Genomic DNA, 16,382 nt, shown 5'->3' on the forward strand with positions numbered 1-16,382 from the left:
CAGTCTAGTTGTGTTTGGATTGACGTAATTTTGAAGCCATTTTCTCGTCATCTTGTCGGTTATTGTTCTTGCAATCTCGCATCTTTAGTCGATACACATTTGTAGTTTTGACAAGTTGGTCAACGCGTGGTGTGTGGTCCCTAAAAGGCCTAATTCATTACCTGTGTAGAAGTCCAATGACTAATTCGTTGGCGACAACCAATCACAGCGCGTTAGTGACGTTTTGAGGTCCAAATGTATAGAGATTAGCTTTCTGGAGCATTGACTAAGCGGTCATGTTACACATTCTGAGGGGAACTGCACATTTATGCTAAGTGCAACTCACAAACTATGGAATCTACATCACAAAAGGCTCATTTCTTCCAAAGAACAACATCTTTACTCGACCAACACATCTAACTTGGATTTGGAGGCGAATTGGAAAGATTACATGGTTATTTTTGGCAGTGATTATAGTGTTGGATTGAAGCTCTACATTGAGCGCGTGGAACGAAGACAAATATCGACCTTCCGTGGACAGCATGAGTGGTTCGACTCCTGAAAACTACACATGGGCTAGAGAAGTGCTTCAAGATATCGATGAGGTTGGTTAATACTAACTACTCGAGGCTTTCATAAGGGCATAGCTTTCATATTTTAGCTGTCGTCCCGTACAGAGAACATCATGAAACTGTTGCCGTGTAGCGTCTTAGATTGCACTCATATTGTTTACGTTGGTTTCTGCTAAGTCTACTGATTATCTGACCAACGGATTCCTAGATTCTTTATTTAAAAGTGTTATGTTGGTATTTGGGGTCATTGTAATGCATTCTGTTGCTGTAGATGTTAGGGTTTGTAGTCAGTTTTAGAACCCTAATGAAAGTAAAACCATCATAATGAGCAGCGTTGATACACTTTCAGCAAATCGAACTTAGAATCAGATATCGCTAACCGCTTAGGGAAACGAATGGAATCGAGCCTCTACAGGGAGGTCGTGCATTAAGTACACATATTTCTGTTCGTGGATTGAACTCTACTCACTTTGCACAGGTTCACGAAGAAAGATTTAAACAAGCTTCGTTGGCGGTTAGGAAAATTCCTCACAGCTTAGGTATTAGCAACACCAGAACCAGGATCTAACACCTCGTTTAGTATAATTACCAAAATGGAACAAAGATTAAGCCAAGTCAAAGGCACAAACAGCCGTTTTATACTCTAATCTTCGACGTTTTGCTCGTTTTCTTGGCGTTTCTATTCAGTTGGTGATGAATCACTCAATTTTAAAGTACACGGTGTAAAGTAGATCAGTTCTGGTGTATTTCAAAGTTAGTACTAAGTGCTGTTCCAAGCAGGGCTTAAAGGCCGAATTGATGTAAGGCGGCAGAGTTCTGTACTAGGGCTTGTAATAACAGAGATCAAGTTAAGATGTGTTTACACATGAGCGCACAAGATAGAAATGAGAAACAGCGCCACTAAAAGTCGGTTTTCTTCTCGAGTAAATGCAGTATCTATACAGATGGAATGGTTTAAAAACGCTGTAGTCAAGCTCAGAGATATTCATAATATCCTTGGATTTTAAAGCCCTGTCTTTTCGCCTCGCCCTCTTCCTATCCAGACTCTAAAGCAATATTTTCCTCGGCTTTCATAACATAACACGGCAGTTGGGTGGTCTTACCTGGCACGTGCCTGCTAACTCTTCCAAGTTAAATGCAAATATCTGCAAACAACTTACATGGATAATGTTTTCTGATGTCAAAACTTAAATAAGGCTTGATTTCGAGTAAATACAGGCAACAAAAGAGAGCAATAAAGGATATTGGAGCAAACGATGGAATTACAAGGAGAGGGGGGAAATATTTCTGTTATAAGAATGAGCGAAGGAAAGTCAATGACGAAAGCCAGTTCATGATGTAGTGCACGAAAAATAAGACTAGAATTTTTCTTAGTCAAGAATGTGGATGTGTTTTTTATATTATATTTTAATGCGTTTACTCTTGTTTGTTCTTGTTATATAGGGTCGTGCGAGAGGTAACCGCTTAGCGCTAAAAATACGCTCGCGTATCCAGAGCGCCTTGTTTAGTATCGGATGCCTGTCTCAGCGTCATTGTGGAAAAATTGTTCTTTTTGGATTTCTGGTAATGTCTATCTTCGCCATTGGATTATCACGGGCAAAGCTAGAAACGAATGCAGAGAAGTTATGGGTCGAAGGTAAGTTGACTGCTAAGCTCGCTCAAGTAGGTTCAGTAGACAGAAGTTCTGGTAAGGAGTCGTATTGCTGTTTGCTTATAGTAAGATCAATAAACAGGGTTGTTTTGTTTGGTAGCTGGTATTGTTATTGTTCTGTTGCGGCATGAAAATAGCGTATTATCCTTCTATTTTAGCTATGGCAACCGCTTGATTTCCATGCTTGTTCTATAAGCATTTAGAGTAAAGACTGCGGCATATTAGAACAGATGAATATGCAATAGTCTTTACCCGTATAAACAATGCTGTTGTCACTAGTAATACTTTATATCGACTCTCATTTCACAATCAGACAATTAAGTTGATCCTTGATGGTTTTTTGTGTTTTTCTTTGCTCAAATCACACATATCCTATTATTCTTGAACTTCTTTTCCGTAAGGCCGTCGATAATCAATAATCAAGCAGGCGTACATAGTCGATATCCACTTGCTAGAACTGCCATACTTTATGGCTTCGTTCGTCCAGATCATATTTCTTCATAACTAGAACCGTTTCGCTATTTCATCTACCTTTTTTTTTCAAATATACTAAGATATATTCTCGTACATACTTGTGGCGTTCGTACACAGCCCTTTAACTAACGTTACTCGGGCTATTATTTCATTAGTACATTTTGTAATCATTTTACTAGCCGTTTGGTGGAGTTCCGGTTAATTTGTCCAAAAATAGAACTAATGTTACAAGAAGAGATCAAGTCAAAAATGACCCCGTGTCGTTTCACTGACCGCCAAACAACATTCCTCTAGCAAGTCCCAAGCAAAGAACACTTCTTTAAATTCATGTAGTGTATGTCATAATGTAAAGCCCAGGAAAGTGTTTTAGCTTATCGTGCCAAATCAGCATGTTGCAGATTTGTTGGCAACTCCAATTGCGATCCAAATGTCTTCTCGATAATGACAAATTCGACATCATCATTTGTCTCAAGTTGTATAGACATAGATAGTGCTTTTAAAGAGGTAATAAGAGTCTCTCTTTTGCGGCATATGAGAGCACCTTGAGATGTGTTTAGATCAAAACTAAAGTGAATTGAGAAGATGTTGCTCGGCTCTCGCTCGTAAAGATATCGGATATCTAAGATATTTGAAAGAAAACCATCACCTTTGAGCTCATCGCTAACTAAATTAGAACTCTTATTTTTTATATGTCCCCATCAAATCCAGGTCACGAATCGTCTAGAACAACTGACACATGCAAAGTGAACTTGACGAGCTTGATTCAGACTTAGTTCGTGTTTATTTAGTCTTGCCTTGAGGCGAAACACACTTGCTCTTGTTTGAGGTCGTTTCTCTTAATGTGAGGTATTTATTTGCTAATGCTTTCCAAAGTATTTCCATTGCTGTAAATACCGAGTGTGGTTTGTAGTGGATAAAAATGGTTTAAACCCCATAGTGATATTAACGCACGCTTTGCTTGTCCATACTGCCTCTAGACTAAGGATTAAGGACCTATATTTAACGTCGGTAGTTCCTTCAGTTGAAATTCAACTGCTATCAATGGAAGCCGACGGTGCGCACTTTACCCCCTCTCTCCATCAGTTCTCTGTTTTATGAGTATTCAAAGCTGAAGCTACACGGATTAGAGAAAAGTCGAAACAGACGTGAAGATCCTAAGGATCGAACCTTGGACGTCTAGCTCCGAAGGCCAAACTAGATCTACACAACCCATACCACAACCATACCATAAACATAGCTGACCCAGCAATATGCACCAGCCCTTACCTCACCAAACCCGTCACCAACTACCTCTCTTTCTCTATCTTGTCCCATCCAGTCTACCATCACTAAAGATACCCTTCCAACCTTTCCTCCCCTTCCAATGAAGTGAAGATCCCCGCTATCCCATCTTTAGACTGGTCAGTCCTATTTTGAGAGAACATTTCGTATCTTAATCAACGTGATTAGTTTGATGAAGAAATACTAGTGTTTGAAGTGAAAATATTCATTTAATGGTATTAGTGCTTCTTTGGTCACCTCTAGTTGACTAAACCAACAACCAGAGTAATCTCTGTCAATTCTGTGTTTACATAAGTTCATTAATGAATCTGGTTCGCGCGAAACGTACACATTAGTCTGTAGACATTGGAAACATAAATACTTAGCATTGTTGATAATGCATTAATAGTTTTAAAGATAGTTTTGACTTGAAGGTCCCTGTTATGAAATGAATTCCCGTGGATTAATTGATAATATTGCTGATAATAAACCTTATACTCCTTGACTTAATGTGTTCGTTTGATTGTTCTTGCAGCCGGTGGAAGATTAGAAAGAGAACTGCGCTATACCGAAGCTGCACTTGGGAAAGAATTCGGTAGCACACAGGAAATCGTGATTCAAACACCAAACTCTAAAGGAACAAATATTCTTACAGTAGAAGCCATGTTGCTGCATCAAAAGGCGCTCAAGCAAGCAGCAAAACTCAAAGTCCATGTTGCTAATAGGTAAAGTGATTTCTATGTATTTGTATACCGCTAGGGCATATTTAAGCATGCGCATTGATGTCTCATAGGAAAAGGATTTATATGACTCTTAATAAACTCAGGTCTATTCTACCAGTAGTATCTATAAAGATTCTACAGCGCGTATGTATCTCTACGTGTAGATCAATATTAGTTATAATAAGGTAAATTCCATCAGTATATTAAACCACTAGTTTGTCAGGATTTGTCTTCAACATTGACGCACTCATTTATTATGTTAACCAGCATTTTGATATTTGCAAAGATTGTCAGACATTTATTCTGTTAACCAGCATTTTGATATTTGCAGAGATTGGTCTCTCAAGGATCTGTGTTATGCTCCTAGTTTTCCACTCTTTTACAATAGCATGTTAGGGGAGGTGAGTGTAGTGTAGTGTGTTCTGTAATGTTGTAGCTCGTGGTTTGGTAACGTTTGAATAAGTTTTTTTTTCTGTTTCAGATAATGCATCATCTAATACCATGTACCATCATAACGCCGATGGACTGTTTCTGGGAGGGTGCAAAGGTTCATGGGCCTGAAATAGACATGACTTTACCGTAAGCTATTGATAGATTTCATTTCAATTCTATCCTTTCACTCATATTCTTTCTTCCTTCTTCCTTCCTTCATTCTTCCTTTCTTGTTTCTTCCTTCCTTCTTCGTTTCTTCCTTCCTTCCTTCTTCCTTCCTTCTTCGTTTCTTCCTTCCTTCCTTCTTTCTTCCTTCTTTCTTCCTTCCTTCTTTCTTTCTTTCTTTCTTCCTTCCTTCCTTCCTTCCTTTCACAGTTTCCTTCTTTCCTGTTCTGGTTTTACTAGTTTCTTTCTCAGTTCTTCTTTTTCATTTTACTTTCCTTTTCTATCGCCTTTTTTTCAATCCTCGTTTTCGAACTTTTCTTGCTATTCGTATTGTGTAGTGTATCTTTATGTCGTTGAGATGCCAGTCACACATGAATGAATCCACCTCTCGTTGTCTCCTTCTTACAGGGATGATTCACAGAGAAGTTACCTCAAATGGACCGATTTAAATCCAATCGACCTGCTGAACAAGATCCAGGAATCTTTTAGTTCTTGGGAAATGAAGAAATTCCGTACATTGTTCAAGGAGGTAACGAGAAAGAATAACTACAATTTCATCAGCAACAATTCATGGCATTCAATCGATCTATCATCTCTTTCTGCATCGTCGTGGCACTGTTGAGATTTTCGCAAAAGGATTTCATCTGTAACGCGGTCTTGTACGATTTCTTCTGGGTATATCAGTGCGGAGGTTCACTTAAAATCTTCAGTTTCGTTTTCCCAAAATAATCGTAACGAATAACAATCTCATAAGGAATTCGTCATTCATTAATCAACGTCACAAGGAAAACCTATTCGTGGATTTTAGCTGTCATTCGAGCATTATCAAAGACTCGCTTTATTTCGATATCACGTTAAATTTTATCGTCTTTGTTTGTTTTTGTTGTTTTTTGTTTTTGTTTTTGTTTTGTTTCTTGTTTGTTTTTTGTTTGTTTGTTTGTTTTTTCGTTTTGTTTTCTCTCTCTCTCTCTCTCCCCAGAAAGTTCAGCAAAGGCTGAATATAATTAAATTGTAATCAAAAATCGTTTTTCTTGGAAAACAAAGATAAAATTCCAGGGATCATGGTCCATACCTTTGTTGATACTCCAAAAGAATGAAGGACAGGGTCAACGAGAAGGCTGCCACAAAGATTATGACGATCTATCTGTAACATTTTCTTCCATGCATCGTGGTAATTCATGATCATAATGTAGTCAGACAAGAGGTTTTTATCACGCTACCTTGACATGTTAAGGCCTTCTTGCAAGGTTAACGGGTTTGTATGGTTGTCAACAGGCTGGTATCACCACTGGATATTTAGAGAAGCCGTGTCTCAACCCTAAAGATCCCGGATGTCCCAGATTAGCACCGAACTTTCATTCAAAGGAGGTATGAGTAGATGGCACTTTTAATGATCTCATTATACTGTAAACCTTATGCGTGCATAGCTAAGCCACGTGTCTCCCCTTCATTCTTGGCTTCACGTTTCATCTCAGTTTTCCCGCGACCCTACCTCTCCCCCCTCCCCTCCCCCCAGACTCGTATATCAAATACTAATGTGCAGTAATGTATCAATATTAGGTTCCAGACATCGGTGCCGAATTAACAGGTGGTTGCCATGGTTTCGCTGCTAAATTTATGGAGTGGCCTGAAGAGATTATTGTGGGTGGTGTCATTAAGAACCGATCAGGAACGATTAGAAGGTAAGGTGTTCAGTTTGGTATTCCTTCAATGTCTCTCAGTCATTATCTTCTATCATGCAATGAGTAAGAGTGAGTTAGTGTATTGCCGATTATCCTCCTGACTAGTCAAGTGATCGAGAGTAGACATACTACTGCTTCTAGTACATATGTTTGTTGGATGCGCAGAACACTATGCATGATGTAGCATGTAACAGCACTGTTGCTTATTCTTCCCATTCATCTTGATGATCATGAGAGCACCAGTGATAGACCATGCTGGATGCGCAGATCACAGCTTTGATAATTAATGAGTATTTTCTTTGTGTCTGCAGTGCTTCAGCTCTACAGAGTGTAGTGCTATTAATGGGCGTAAACAACCTTTACGACTACCATCAAGATAGATACTGGAAGGGAGATGGTTCTTATAAGTGGAATGTTGACATCGCAAGGGAGGTTCTGGAGACATGGCAAAAGAATTTCACCAAGGTATTTTACCAGCTCAAAAAAAAAACCCTTTGACTATGAAAACACGACACGGTCACGGTAGGGAAGTAATCGTTGAACCAATCATAGCGCGCAACGTCATAGTCACAACACGACACCCTAGACCTATTAATTATTTTCTCAATTAAGCAAAATCAGCTCTACCAATGATCAAATGTCTCATTTATTTTTGCTGCACTTTCCAGGTAATGAACGAGGTGACCGATGAGACCGAGGAAGAGTTCAGTATTCTGGCCTTCACGTCAGCATCTTTCAACGAACTCCTGAAAGATTTCTCCAAGACAAGCACTGTCCGCCTTGCCATGGGATATGTGCTGATGGTACGTGGATATTATGATATTTATGTCTCGTATTGCAGCACCTTTGAACTACAACTCGACTATAACTAGTCAAAGCACCTTGGCATGGAAAAACGTGGATATTGATACGATTCTCTAGACTTTTTGAACGGTTTGATGAAATATGTACGGGGTCTAGGCGATGCAAACTGTCATCTCTACTGTACATTTGTAATTGTATTGTGACGTAACAAGTTTTCACTTCACTTCCAGCTCATCTACTCGGGTTTGACTTTAAAGAAGTGGAATAACGCAGTGCAATCCCAGGGTGCTTTAGGGGTTGCTGGCGTTGTCTTGGTAACCGTAGCTGTTGTATCTGGACTTGGTTTCTGTACATTTTGTGGAATTGCCTTCAATGCTTCATCCACACAGGTAACCCACGCACTATGTGTTAATAGACTCTTGGTATCTAAGAATAATATTGAAGCATTGTGATTGGTTGATGTACGATATCTCGTAATTTGATTGGTTCGTTATGTGTTATTTACTTATGCGTTCCTCTTATTTGGTTTCTTCTTATTTGCAGGTTTTGCCTTTTCTTGCTCTCGGTCTTGGAGTAGACGACATGTTTCTGTTGGCACATACTTATGCTTCGATTTCAGAACGTGGTGAAATCCATCCTTCAGTAAGTCTGACACGTGATACGGAACCCTTTCCGCAGGGTATTATGGGCTATGCTTGCTCGAGTCTTATTAACTCCTACAATTTCTTGCCAAACGAATTCTTCACCAGTCTTCCTCGGCCCGCATTTAATCTAGGGGACTGTGGCGAATATCTGTTCTTGTCTAAGCGATAAAACATGTTATTGACGATGTATTTGTTGATTTATTCCAGGATCAAGTTGGATATACTTTAGGACGTACTGGTGTCAGTATCTTCCTGACATCCTTCAACAACATGGTAGCGTTCCTCATGGCTGTTATCATTCCAATCCCAGCCCTAAGGGCTTTCTCCTTCCAGGTAAAATATTTAACCTTGCATCATCGTCACTGTTAAATGGCTTCCAAATTCAAGCGCAGTGATTGGTTTGGTTGATATTTTTTATGACCTTTGATTGGTTCAGGGTGGAAGCCATTTGAGTGCTATGGTATCTCATCAGTTTCTCAGTCAATCTTGTAGAACAGTCATCGAAAAAAATGTTCTTTGTTCTTGTCGATGATATGCCTACAAATAGCACAGGATTGACTTATCATATTCTTGTTTTACAGGCAGCTGTTATCGTGATGTTCAACTACTTTGCGATTATCATCGTTTTTCCTGCGATGATCGCCATCGATGTGAAAAGAAAACGAGACCAAAGATACGACTTATGCTGCTGCATACAAAGGTACAGTCTTTCCTCAATCTGTCGGTAAAAACAGTTCTAATTTATTGACACATCATTTATACTTGTGACATTCCTACTAACCGTTCCGACTACTTATTCTGTCTCAGCGCATCACATTTTGCATTCTCAAACAAGAGCTTGTTAGTTCTTTAGCTTGAATAATCAGTCATTTTGAACTGCCTTGCCACGCGCTCCTATCGATCAAGGAATGTATACTGCTACTGAGAAGTAGATTGATATATCTCTAATCTATATGATTTCTTATTTGTCCAGGGATGTACCTCAAAGGATCTCAATCACACCAAGCTCAACAACAGATAGTGCAATGGTCCTTCGTAGATTCCACAACTCGTGCAGCTCGTTGTCGTCTGTAACGAATTCTGGTGTCAATGCAGGCGCTGTTGTATTACCTGGTAATATGCAAGCTACTGCGCTGGGGACAGTTTCTCTTCCTGGGGCTGTTACAGTACAGGCTTCTGCTGTTGCTGAAATAAGTAATGGAGGTAATTCAGTGTGTAACACGATACTTCCTCTATCGGTAAGCGGACTCAACAGCCAAGATATTTTGACTGTAAGTGCAGGAGATGGGCGAACCGCCGTGGGTGCTGGTTGTCGCGTTGAAAGAAGCACATTACGTGAACATCCCACTGACACAAACATAGACGTTGTAGTACCTAACAGAACCAATACTGTACGTTACGATAACAAAGAGAAACCCAAGAAGCACGTATCAAGGAATAATAATGTAAATACTAGAACAATAGAACACAATTCTCGGCCTGTGGGACGCAGTTCTGATCAATCGTTACGCGATTCTTCAAGGAATTCATCACATAACAAAATGATGGACTCAAAATGGGTGAAAATGAAAAAAAAGCTACGAGTTTTATCTCTTGCATACTTCGCCAAACACTACTATGGACCCTTCCTGCAGAAGCCTTCCACAAAGGTTTGTAATGTTCTACATGTCATCGTCTTCTTTTTCTTCACATGACTGTTTTTCTTGTATACTGATGTGTATTGTGTTTTCTCTTTGGAGCAGACTGTTGTGATACTACTGTTCATCGCTATGTTAGTTGCTGGTGCTTACGGGTGTCTGTTGGTACGTGATGGACTGGACTTGACAGACTTGGTCCCCAAGAACAGCACAGAGCACAAGTTTGTTACGGCTCAGTACATGTACTTCTCCTTTTATTCCATCTTTGCTGTCACGATGAAAAACTTTGATTACAGCAAAGAACAGAATCTGATGTACGAGTACCATGATGCTTTCAAACGAGTATGTACTGGTCACTTAATTAACCCTTATCTTCGTCCAAATCAATAGCTTGACCGATATCATTGCTTCAGTACTTCATTACTCACCCGCAATGTTGTTCTTGCTCAATACCAAGATTGTTTGTTGTTCCAATTCTCATTTCTTTTCCTCTTCACATTCATTACAGGTATCGAATGTATTAAAGACACCCGAGATGGAACTGCAGCCATTTTGGTTGATGTACTTTCGTGACTGGCTCAAAGGTATTTATGTTTCCTGGACCAGTGTAGGGAGGTTCCCCTTAAAAAACCAGTCTTATAATTCCGTCATTGTTTCTTGTGTTGACAGATGTTCAGACGTCTTTCGATGAAGAATGGGCATCAGGAACCATAACATACTCTGGTTGGTACGAAAATGCAAGCGACAGTGGTATCCTTGGTTACAAGATGTTGGCACAGACAGGCAATGAAAATTATCCTGTCAATAGATCTCAAGTTCGTTCCGTGCGCCTTGTTGATGATCAAGGTATCATACGCCCTCAAGTGTTCTATCACTACCTGACTGTGTGGTATAACGTGGATACCATGGGGTACACGGCGTCACAGGTAGGTTCAAGATCTTCTATATCCATCCTTATGTATTCTTGTTTGTGGTCAGAGGAAAATCGGCCGACTCAACGGAAGTAGACTCAACTTTAGAATTGAGAATATTCAAGCGTTCTAGTGAAGGTCCGTGGAATTTCAAAATGTTTGTATCGTTGAAGTTGTGCATTCTTTACTTTACCCTTGGTTTTGCTGCATATTTTGGCATTGCACTGAGGGTTGTCTCCGAGTCTTTAATCAAGTAACATAGTGGTGATTGGGGAACTCGAAAAAATTCTCATAACAAACTTGCCAAGATGCAAGCCTAACAGTCTCCTTTGTCTATCTTCAGGGTGGGGGGAGAGCGGGCAAAAGAACGGTGTTACGAAGAGCAACATCTGGATAACCTTTATGTACTGCACTTGATTTTAGGGGAATGTTAGACCAAAGCCAAGCAACTGGAACAACAACAGAGACTCAAAAGAACCTCGAAACATGAAAAGTAAGATTCTTACTATACTTATATTACTATAATGATTGTTTACACCATATAGGCATTGAAGGTAATGCCTATGTCGTACTGATGGCGGTTCCTGTAACCAATCAATCAAATTGTTTTCACCAGTCGAGCCTGCCGAACCATTAGAATTCTCACAGCTGCCATTTTACTTGGTCAACATGAAAGACACAGCAGATTTCGTCAAGGTTATCAAGGTACATTTAGTTGAAGTTTACTGATATCTGAATGAAATGGATGGATGGAAGGGAGGGAGGGATGGGAATGGAAGAAGGGAGTGAACCCACAGGATGAAGATAATATAATTGGAATGAATAATGCATGGAATGGAAGGAGAAAAGAAAGGTAACAGTTGAAGAAAGAAAAACGCTGTAATGAACAAAAAAAGATGGATGGAAAGTAGAGAAATGAAATGGAAGGATGTAAGGAGGGAGTGAACATGTAGGTTGAAGATAACATGATTGGATTGAATAAAAAGGATGGAAAGAAAAGAGGGTAATGGAATGGAAGGATGGACACGATTATTACATTAGAGGAGAACCCTTTTGTCTTACAGTCAACTCATGGGATGTGTTATTGATGTGTTACAGGAAGTTCGTGAGATATGTGACGAGTTCAAAGAGAAAGGTTTATCAACGTATCCATCTGGAATACCCTTCACCTTCTGGGAACAGTACGTTTGGTTAAGACACAACCTTTTTATCGCCATCATTGTCATCCTTGCAGTCAGCTTCATCGTCATGGTAATCGTCCTATGTAACCTGTGGGCTGCTGCCATTATCGTAAGTCATCGAGTGTTTTTTAGGAGTTGCTCTCCTAGGCCCAGTTACATAAAGCTCTCTAGTTGCTCTTATCCAAAGAGAGTGTTATGCAACCATGCCAAGGTTTGTACGTGAACTTCTGATGGTCATAGCTCATGACAGCGTCGAAAATACTGACTTGAGTTCTGACTTAAGGACAGCAGACTGAATTGTTTTTGCTGCTTTGTGGTTTGGGACCTTGCTTTGGTGCGTTCTTGCCATGATAATATAGTACAAGAAAGTGGTTTTATGGAATGTCAATGTTGTATGTTCGTTTTCAGGTTCTCGCTCTTACCTTGATAACAGTACAAGTATTTGGTTTCATGGGTTTGACTGGGATCAAACTAAGCGCAGTTCCTGCTGTTACTCTTATCCTTTCTGTGGGAGTCGGTGTCGAGTTTACAGTTCACATGTGTCTGGTGAGTAAAGTGAATTGGCTCCACTTTCAACCAAGCAGAGAGCGATAATATATCATTCATCCAATCACAATGCTTGAGAATCTGTCAACACCGGAATGGCTTCCTTATCGAACCAATCAGAATGAGTAAAAAGCCGTTCATCCAATGAAATTACTTGAAATAAAACATGGGGGTCATAATTTTCCCGCCTTTTTACCTGAGCCGCGTAATGACTTGACTGGATGTAAGGCACATGTTGTGGAATGAGAAAGCCAATGTGACTGACCATGATTTCTTTTTTCAGGCATTCTTATCTGCAACAGGTGAAAAGAACATTCGAATGCAGAAGGCAATTGAACAAGTGTTTTCTCCTGTATTGGATGGAGCTGTTTCGACCTTCTTGGGTGTCGTGATGCTAGCTGGTTCTGACTTCGATTTCATCGTTAGGTCAGTAAATATACTCAACGACGCCTCATTATTCGATTATATAGTTAAGCAACCACTACTTTCTTGATCTTTTTCTCTAGTCAGTGTAGCTGTGTTTCTGATATTTTTTGAAGAAGTAATGTTGGAGCTAAGGGATACCAACTATTTATTATTTACATAGTGCAAAGTACTTACAAAACTAGTTACTCCACCTTATTTACCATACTTATAATATACACAGTGATTCCTGAATGAAACTCAAGTTTGATATTTGTTCTCTACAGATATTTCTTTCATCTTCTTTGTGCGCTGATCGTAATCGGAGTTACAAATGGTTTAGTATTACTCCCTGTCTTCTTGTCCATGGCAGGACCTGCGCCAGAGGTGAGTATACATGACAACACCCTCCTTGAAAAATACTGCCCGTTGGTATCATGATATGGTATGGACTTTCTTTTAATCCACCTGACTGATGTGTTACGTGATGGGACTGGGACGTCACGTGACTGAAAAGGACTTACACGTCACATGACCGATAGGATTTGCACGTCAAGTGATCTTTTTTTTTAGCATACTTGTGACACGAAAAACAGACTCAAGCTGACTAGTTTTTGAATTCATTTCGTCAACCAAATACTCCTTGATACTGGTGTCATCTTTTGAATACCATCCAATATAACGGAAGTTATTAAACGATATTGAATGTAAATGTTGTTTGTTTGTCCCTCCAGGTGGAAGCAGTACGGCCACCAGGCACCGCATCATCAGCAGGATCCCAACGTGAACTTCTACCAGTGTCATCATGTAGAAGAGGAACACCTCCTACTGACTCGCAGGTTTGCATCCTGGATACCTCAGGTTACCATAACAGCAAACAAGACGATAAGACTGATAATAGCCGGCATCATCATCGTAAACGACCAAGAGGTGAAAGACATTACAATCGGCGCGTTCATGCGTCTAATGCCAATAAATCTAACAGTTCACCGCGGGCATCACGAGTGACGTATGATCTAGAATCTTCTAGTTCTGTTGTTGCTAGGGTAACGGCAACAGCTACGGTTACTGTTCAGGTACATGCGGAACAAATTCCCAATGAAAGGACGATTTGTGAACGCGTTCAGGATAATGTACAGTCGTCGTCTCATAGATCGACTCAAGCAGCAGGTCAGATCCAGTATGGAGAGATTACTATTGAAGACCTAGAAGAACACACTCAAGTCAAATAGGTAGGTACTTCTACAACACGTCCTAACGGCTTTACATTCAGGGCCTCCCGTTTCATTTAGTATTAATTTCTGGTTTTGCCCAACTCTTGAGAAGAAACGGGCAGAGACAATCTTATACTTGAAAGAGAAAATGCTTAGCGTAAATAGAAGGGATTTTGGGATTTTAAGGGTCGCTACCTGACATTACAATTTTAGGTCTTTTTCCTTGAAGTTCTTTTCCAAGTTCTTCGGTTTCCCTCCCTCTGTAAAACCCAACACGCTATCGATCTGTTAGTGAGCCGTGCCCTGACTTTGATCAGCCAAGAAGTTGTTTCAGGGTACCGATAAACTAGGTTTGAAAATCATCTAGCGCAACTGAATATACTGTAAAGATAAACTCTACTGATAAATTGCTGAAATAACTTGTTCCCTAAAAGTATCTGCTTTCATAACAAGCAAGTAAACTATTTTACAGGTTGGAACAGAGTCGTCCAAAAAGGATTAGGGAAATAGCAAATGAAGAAGCGGAGGGCGTAGCTGGACCACCTCTGGTTCCTACGAAATATAAAGTGTTTCCCATAAGTATAATACACTTTCTGGAAGGGTGAAGCAAGTTGCCATGTACAATAAACTACAGTGATGCAACAGTACATACTACATGCATGGACGTGTACTTATATCATATATATACGTAGTATTGACCAACTATGCAAGATGGTCGTCGTCTTATTGGCCAGCATCATTGAACAAGTAACATGATACTGATTATATTATACAATGGTGCAATATCTACAAAGATGGATAGAAACTTGCAATGAAACTTACAGATCAAGGATTGGAATATTCTCAAGGCAAGACAATAATGAAAAACAGAAAATGTTTAGATTTTACTGAAGATGCGTTGAATTGTGAATATAAAGTGCTGTAAGATGGAAAACACTACAAATACTTATCTATCATGTACAGCACATATACTGTTGAAGGATTCTGTATGGTTACTTTATTTAGCCATCAACAGGGACTGAAGACAATCGTATCGGCACTAACTAACATCCCGTTCTGTTAGTAACACAATGACATTATTAATGGAGTACATGACAGTTTAGAGTAACAGATGGTAGGAAAACACCCATCTATCGTTACACACTAGCCTAATGAGTAGAAACAAAATATTATGATTTATGAAGCAAGTATAATTTATTTATTCAGTGGAATGTAAATAAGTTGTAAAAAACTGATCCCATATATAAGACAGCTTGGACGAATCGTTTAGATACTCAACACTGACACAAGTTTGTCACCTCTGTAATGTTTATCGGTATGGACCAAGAGGAAAATTGATTAATTCCTACAATATAGTAAGAAAAATACGAGAATATTCAAACCTGATATTGGCTGAAGCGAAAAGGAATCATAGGACGGTATCAAGAGGCCGGGTTACATTCTCCATGGTCACTCTGTGCTGAATGTGACGTCATCGCCGTCATGTTGGATGAGGAAGACTGTTCACAAGAATAACCGGTTTCATCGAATATCATATTTGAAATAACTAAAACTATTCAAATTGCATCTCACAAATATATGTACCTCAATTATATATAATATTTCAAAATTTAAGACAGAGAAATTGCAAAACAGTTAATATACTGAAAATTTAATTCCAGTTAAATTAGAAAACAATTTACTAGTAGATAAGGTCTTTTACGTACAGGAGGATTTTGGTTCTCAGTCTTGGTCTGATTCAAGAAGATTTCAAAGAGATTTCAGACATACTTCTAAGTTTAGTGAAATAATTAGTGAGTTATACCCCAGAGCGGAGAATCTAGGGCTGCTTGAATCAATGAGAATCCAACAGCCTTGAAGGAAACCCTTTTCTGGGGTCTCTTCCTCCAACTCTAAAAGGAAATATAATTAGTGAATGTTTGTATTATCAAAGTGATAGAAGCACGAATGATTTCCTTTCAACAAAGGCATCAGGTATCATGTATTGACTGTGAAAGAGAAGGACTGACAGATAGTTTGTTAGTCATACGTTATTTATTAAGTACTGCAGATCATCAATATATCATCTTGTATACTCTTGAAATATTAATTCAACTATTGTTAACT

At 39.3% G+C, this 16,382-nt stretch overlaps 1 protein-coding gene across 1 annotated transcript; it reads left to right on the top strand.

Annotated features, from left to right (window-relative positions):
* Positions 1–27: 27 nt before the first annotated feature.
* On the top strand, positions 28–16,359 carry LOC116287935 (protein patched homolog 1). Its single transcript, XM_031694641.2, has 26 exons — positions 28–584; positions 1,995–2,187; positions 4,472–4,661; positions 4,990–5,059; positions 5,140–5,237; positions 5,664–5,784; positions 6,531–6,623; positions 6,816–6,937; positions 7,249–7,402; positions 7,606–7,740; positions 7,972–8,130; positions 8,285–8,383; positions 8,593–8,718; positions 8,967–9,085; positions 9,359–10,034; positions 10,128–10,364; positions 10,531–10,606; positions 10,692–10,948; positions 11,357–11,426; positions 11,550–11,638; positions 12,032–12,223; positions 12,523–12,660; positions 12,944–13,086; positions 13,350–13,449; positions 13,797–14,294; positions 14,749–16,359. The coding sequence occupies exons 1-25, from the start codon at positions 522–524 to the stop codon at positions 14,292–14,294; spliced, it is 4,218 nt and encodes a 1,405-aa protein (XP_031550501.1). The 5' UTR covers positions 28–521; the 3' UTR covers positions 14,749–16,359.
* Positions 16,360–16,382: the final 23 nt, after the last annotated feature.

This window comes from Actinia tenebrosa, unplaced genomic scaffold (genome assembly GCF_029948245.1).
Source record: "Actinia tenebrosa isolate PJP-AT-01 unplaced genomic scaffold, QUT_ActTen_1.0 PGA_scaffold15__27_contigs__length_11533743, whole genome shotgun sequence".
NCBI classification, from domain to species: Eukaryota; Metazoa; Cnidaria; class Anthozoa; order Actiniaria; family Actiniidae; genus Actinia; species Actinia tenebrosa.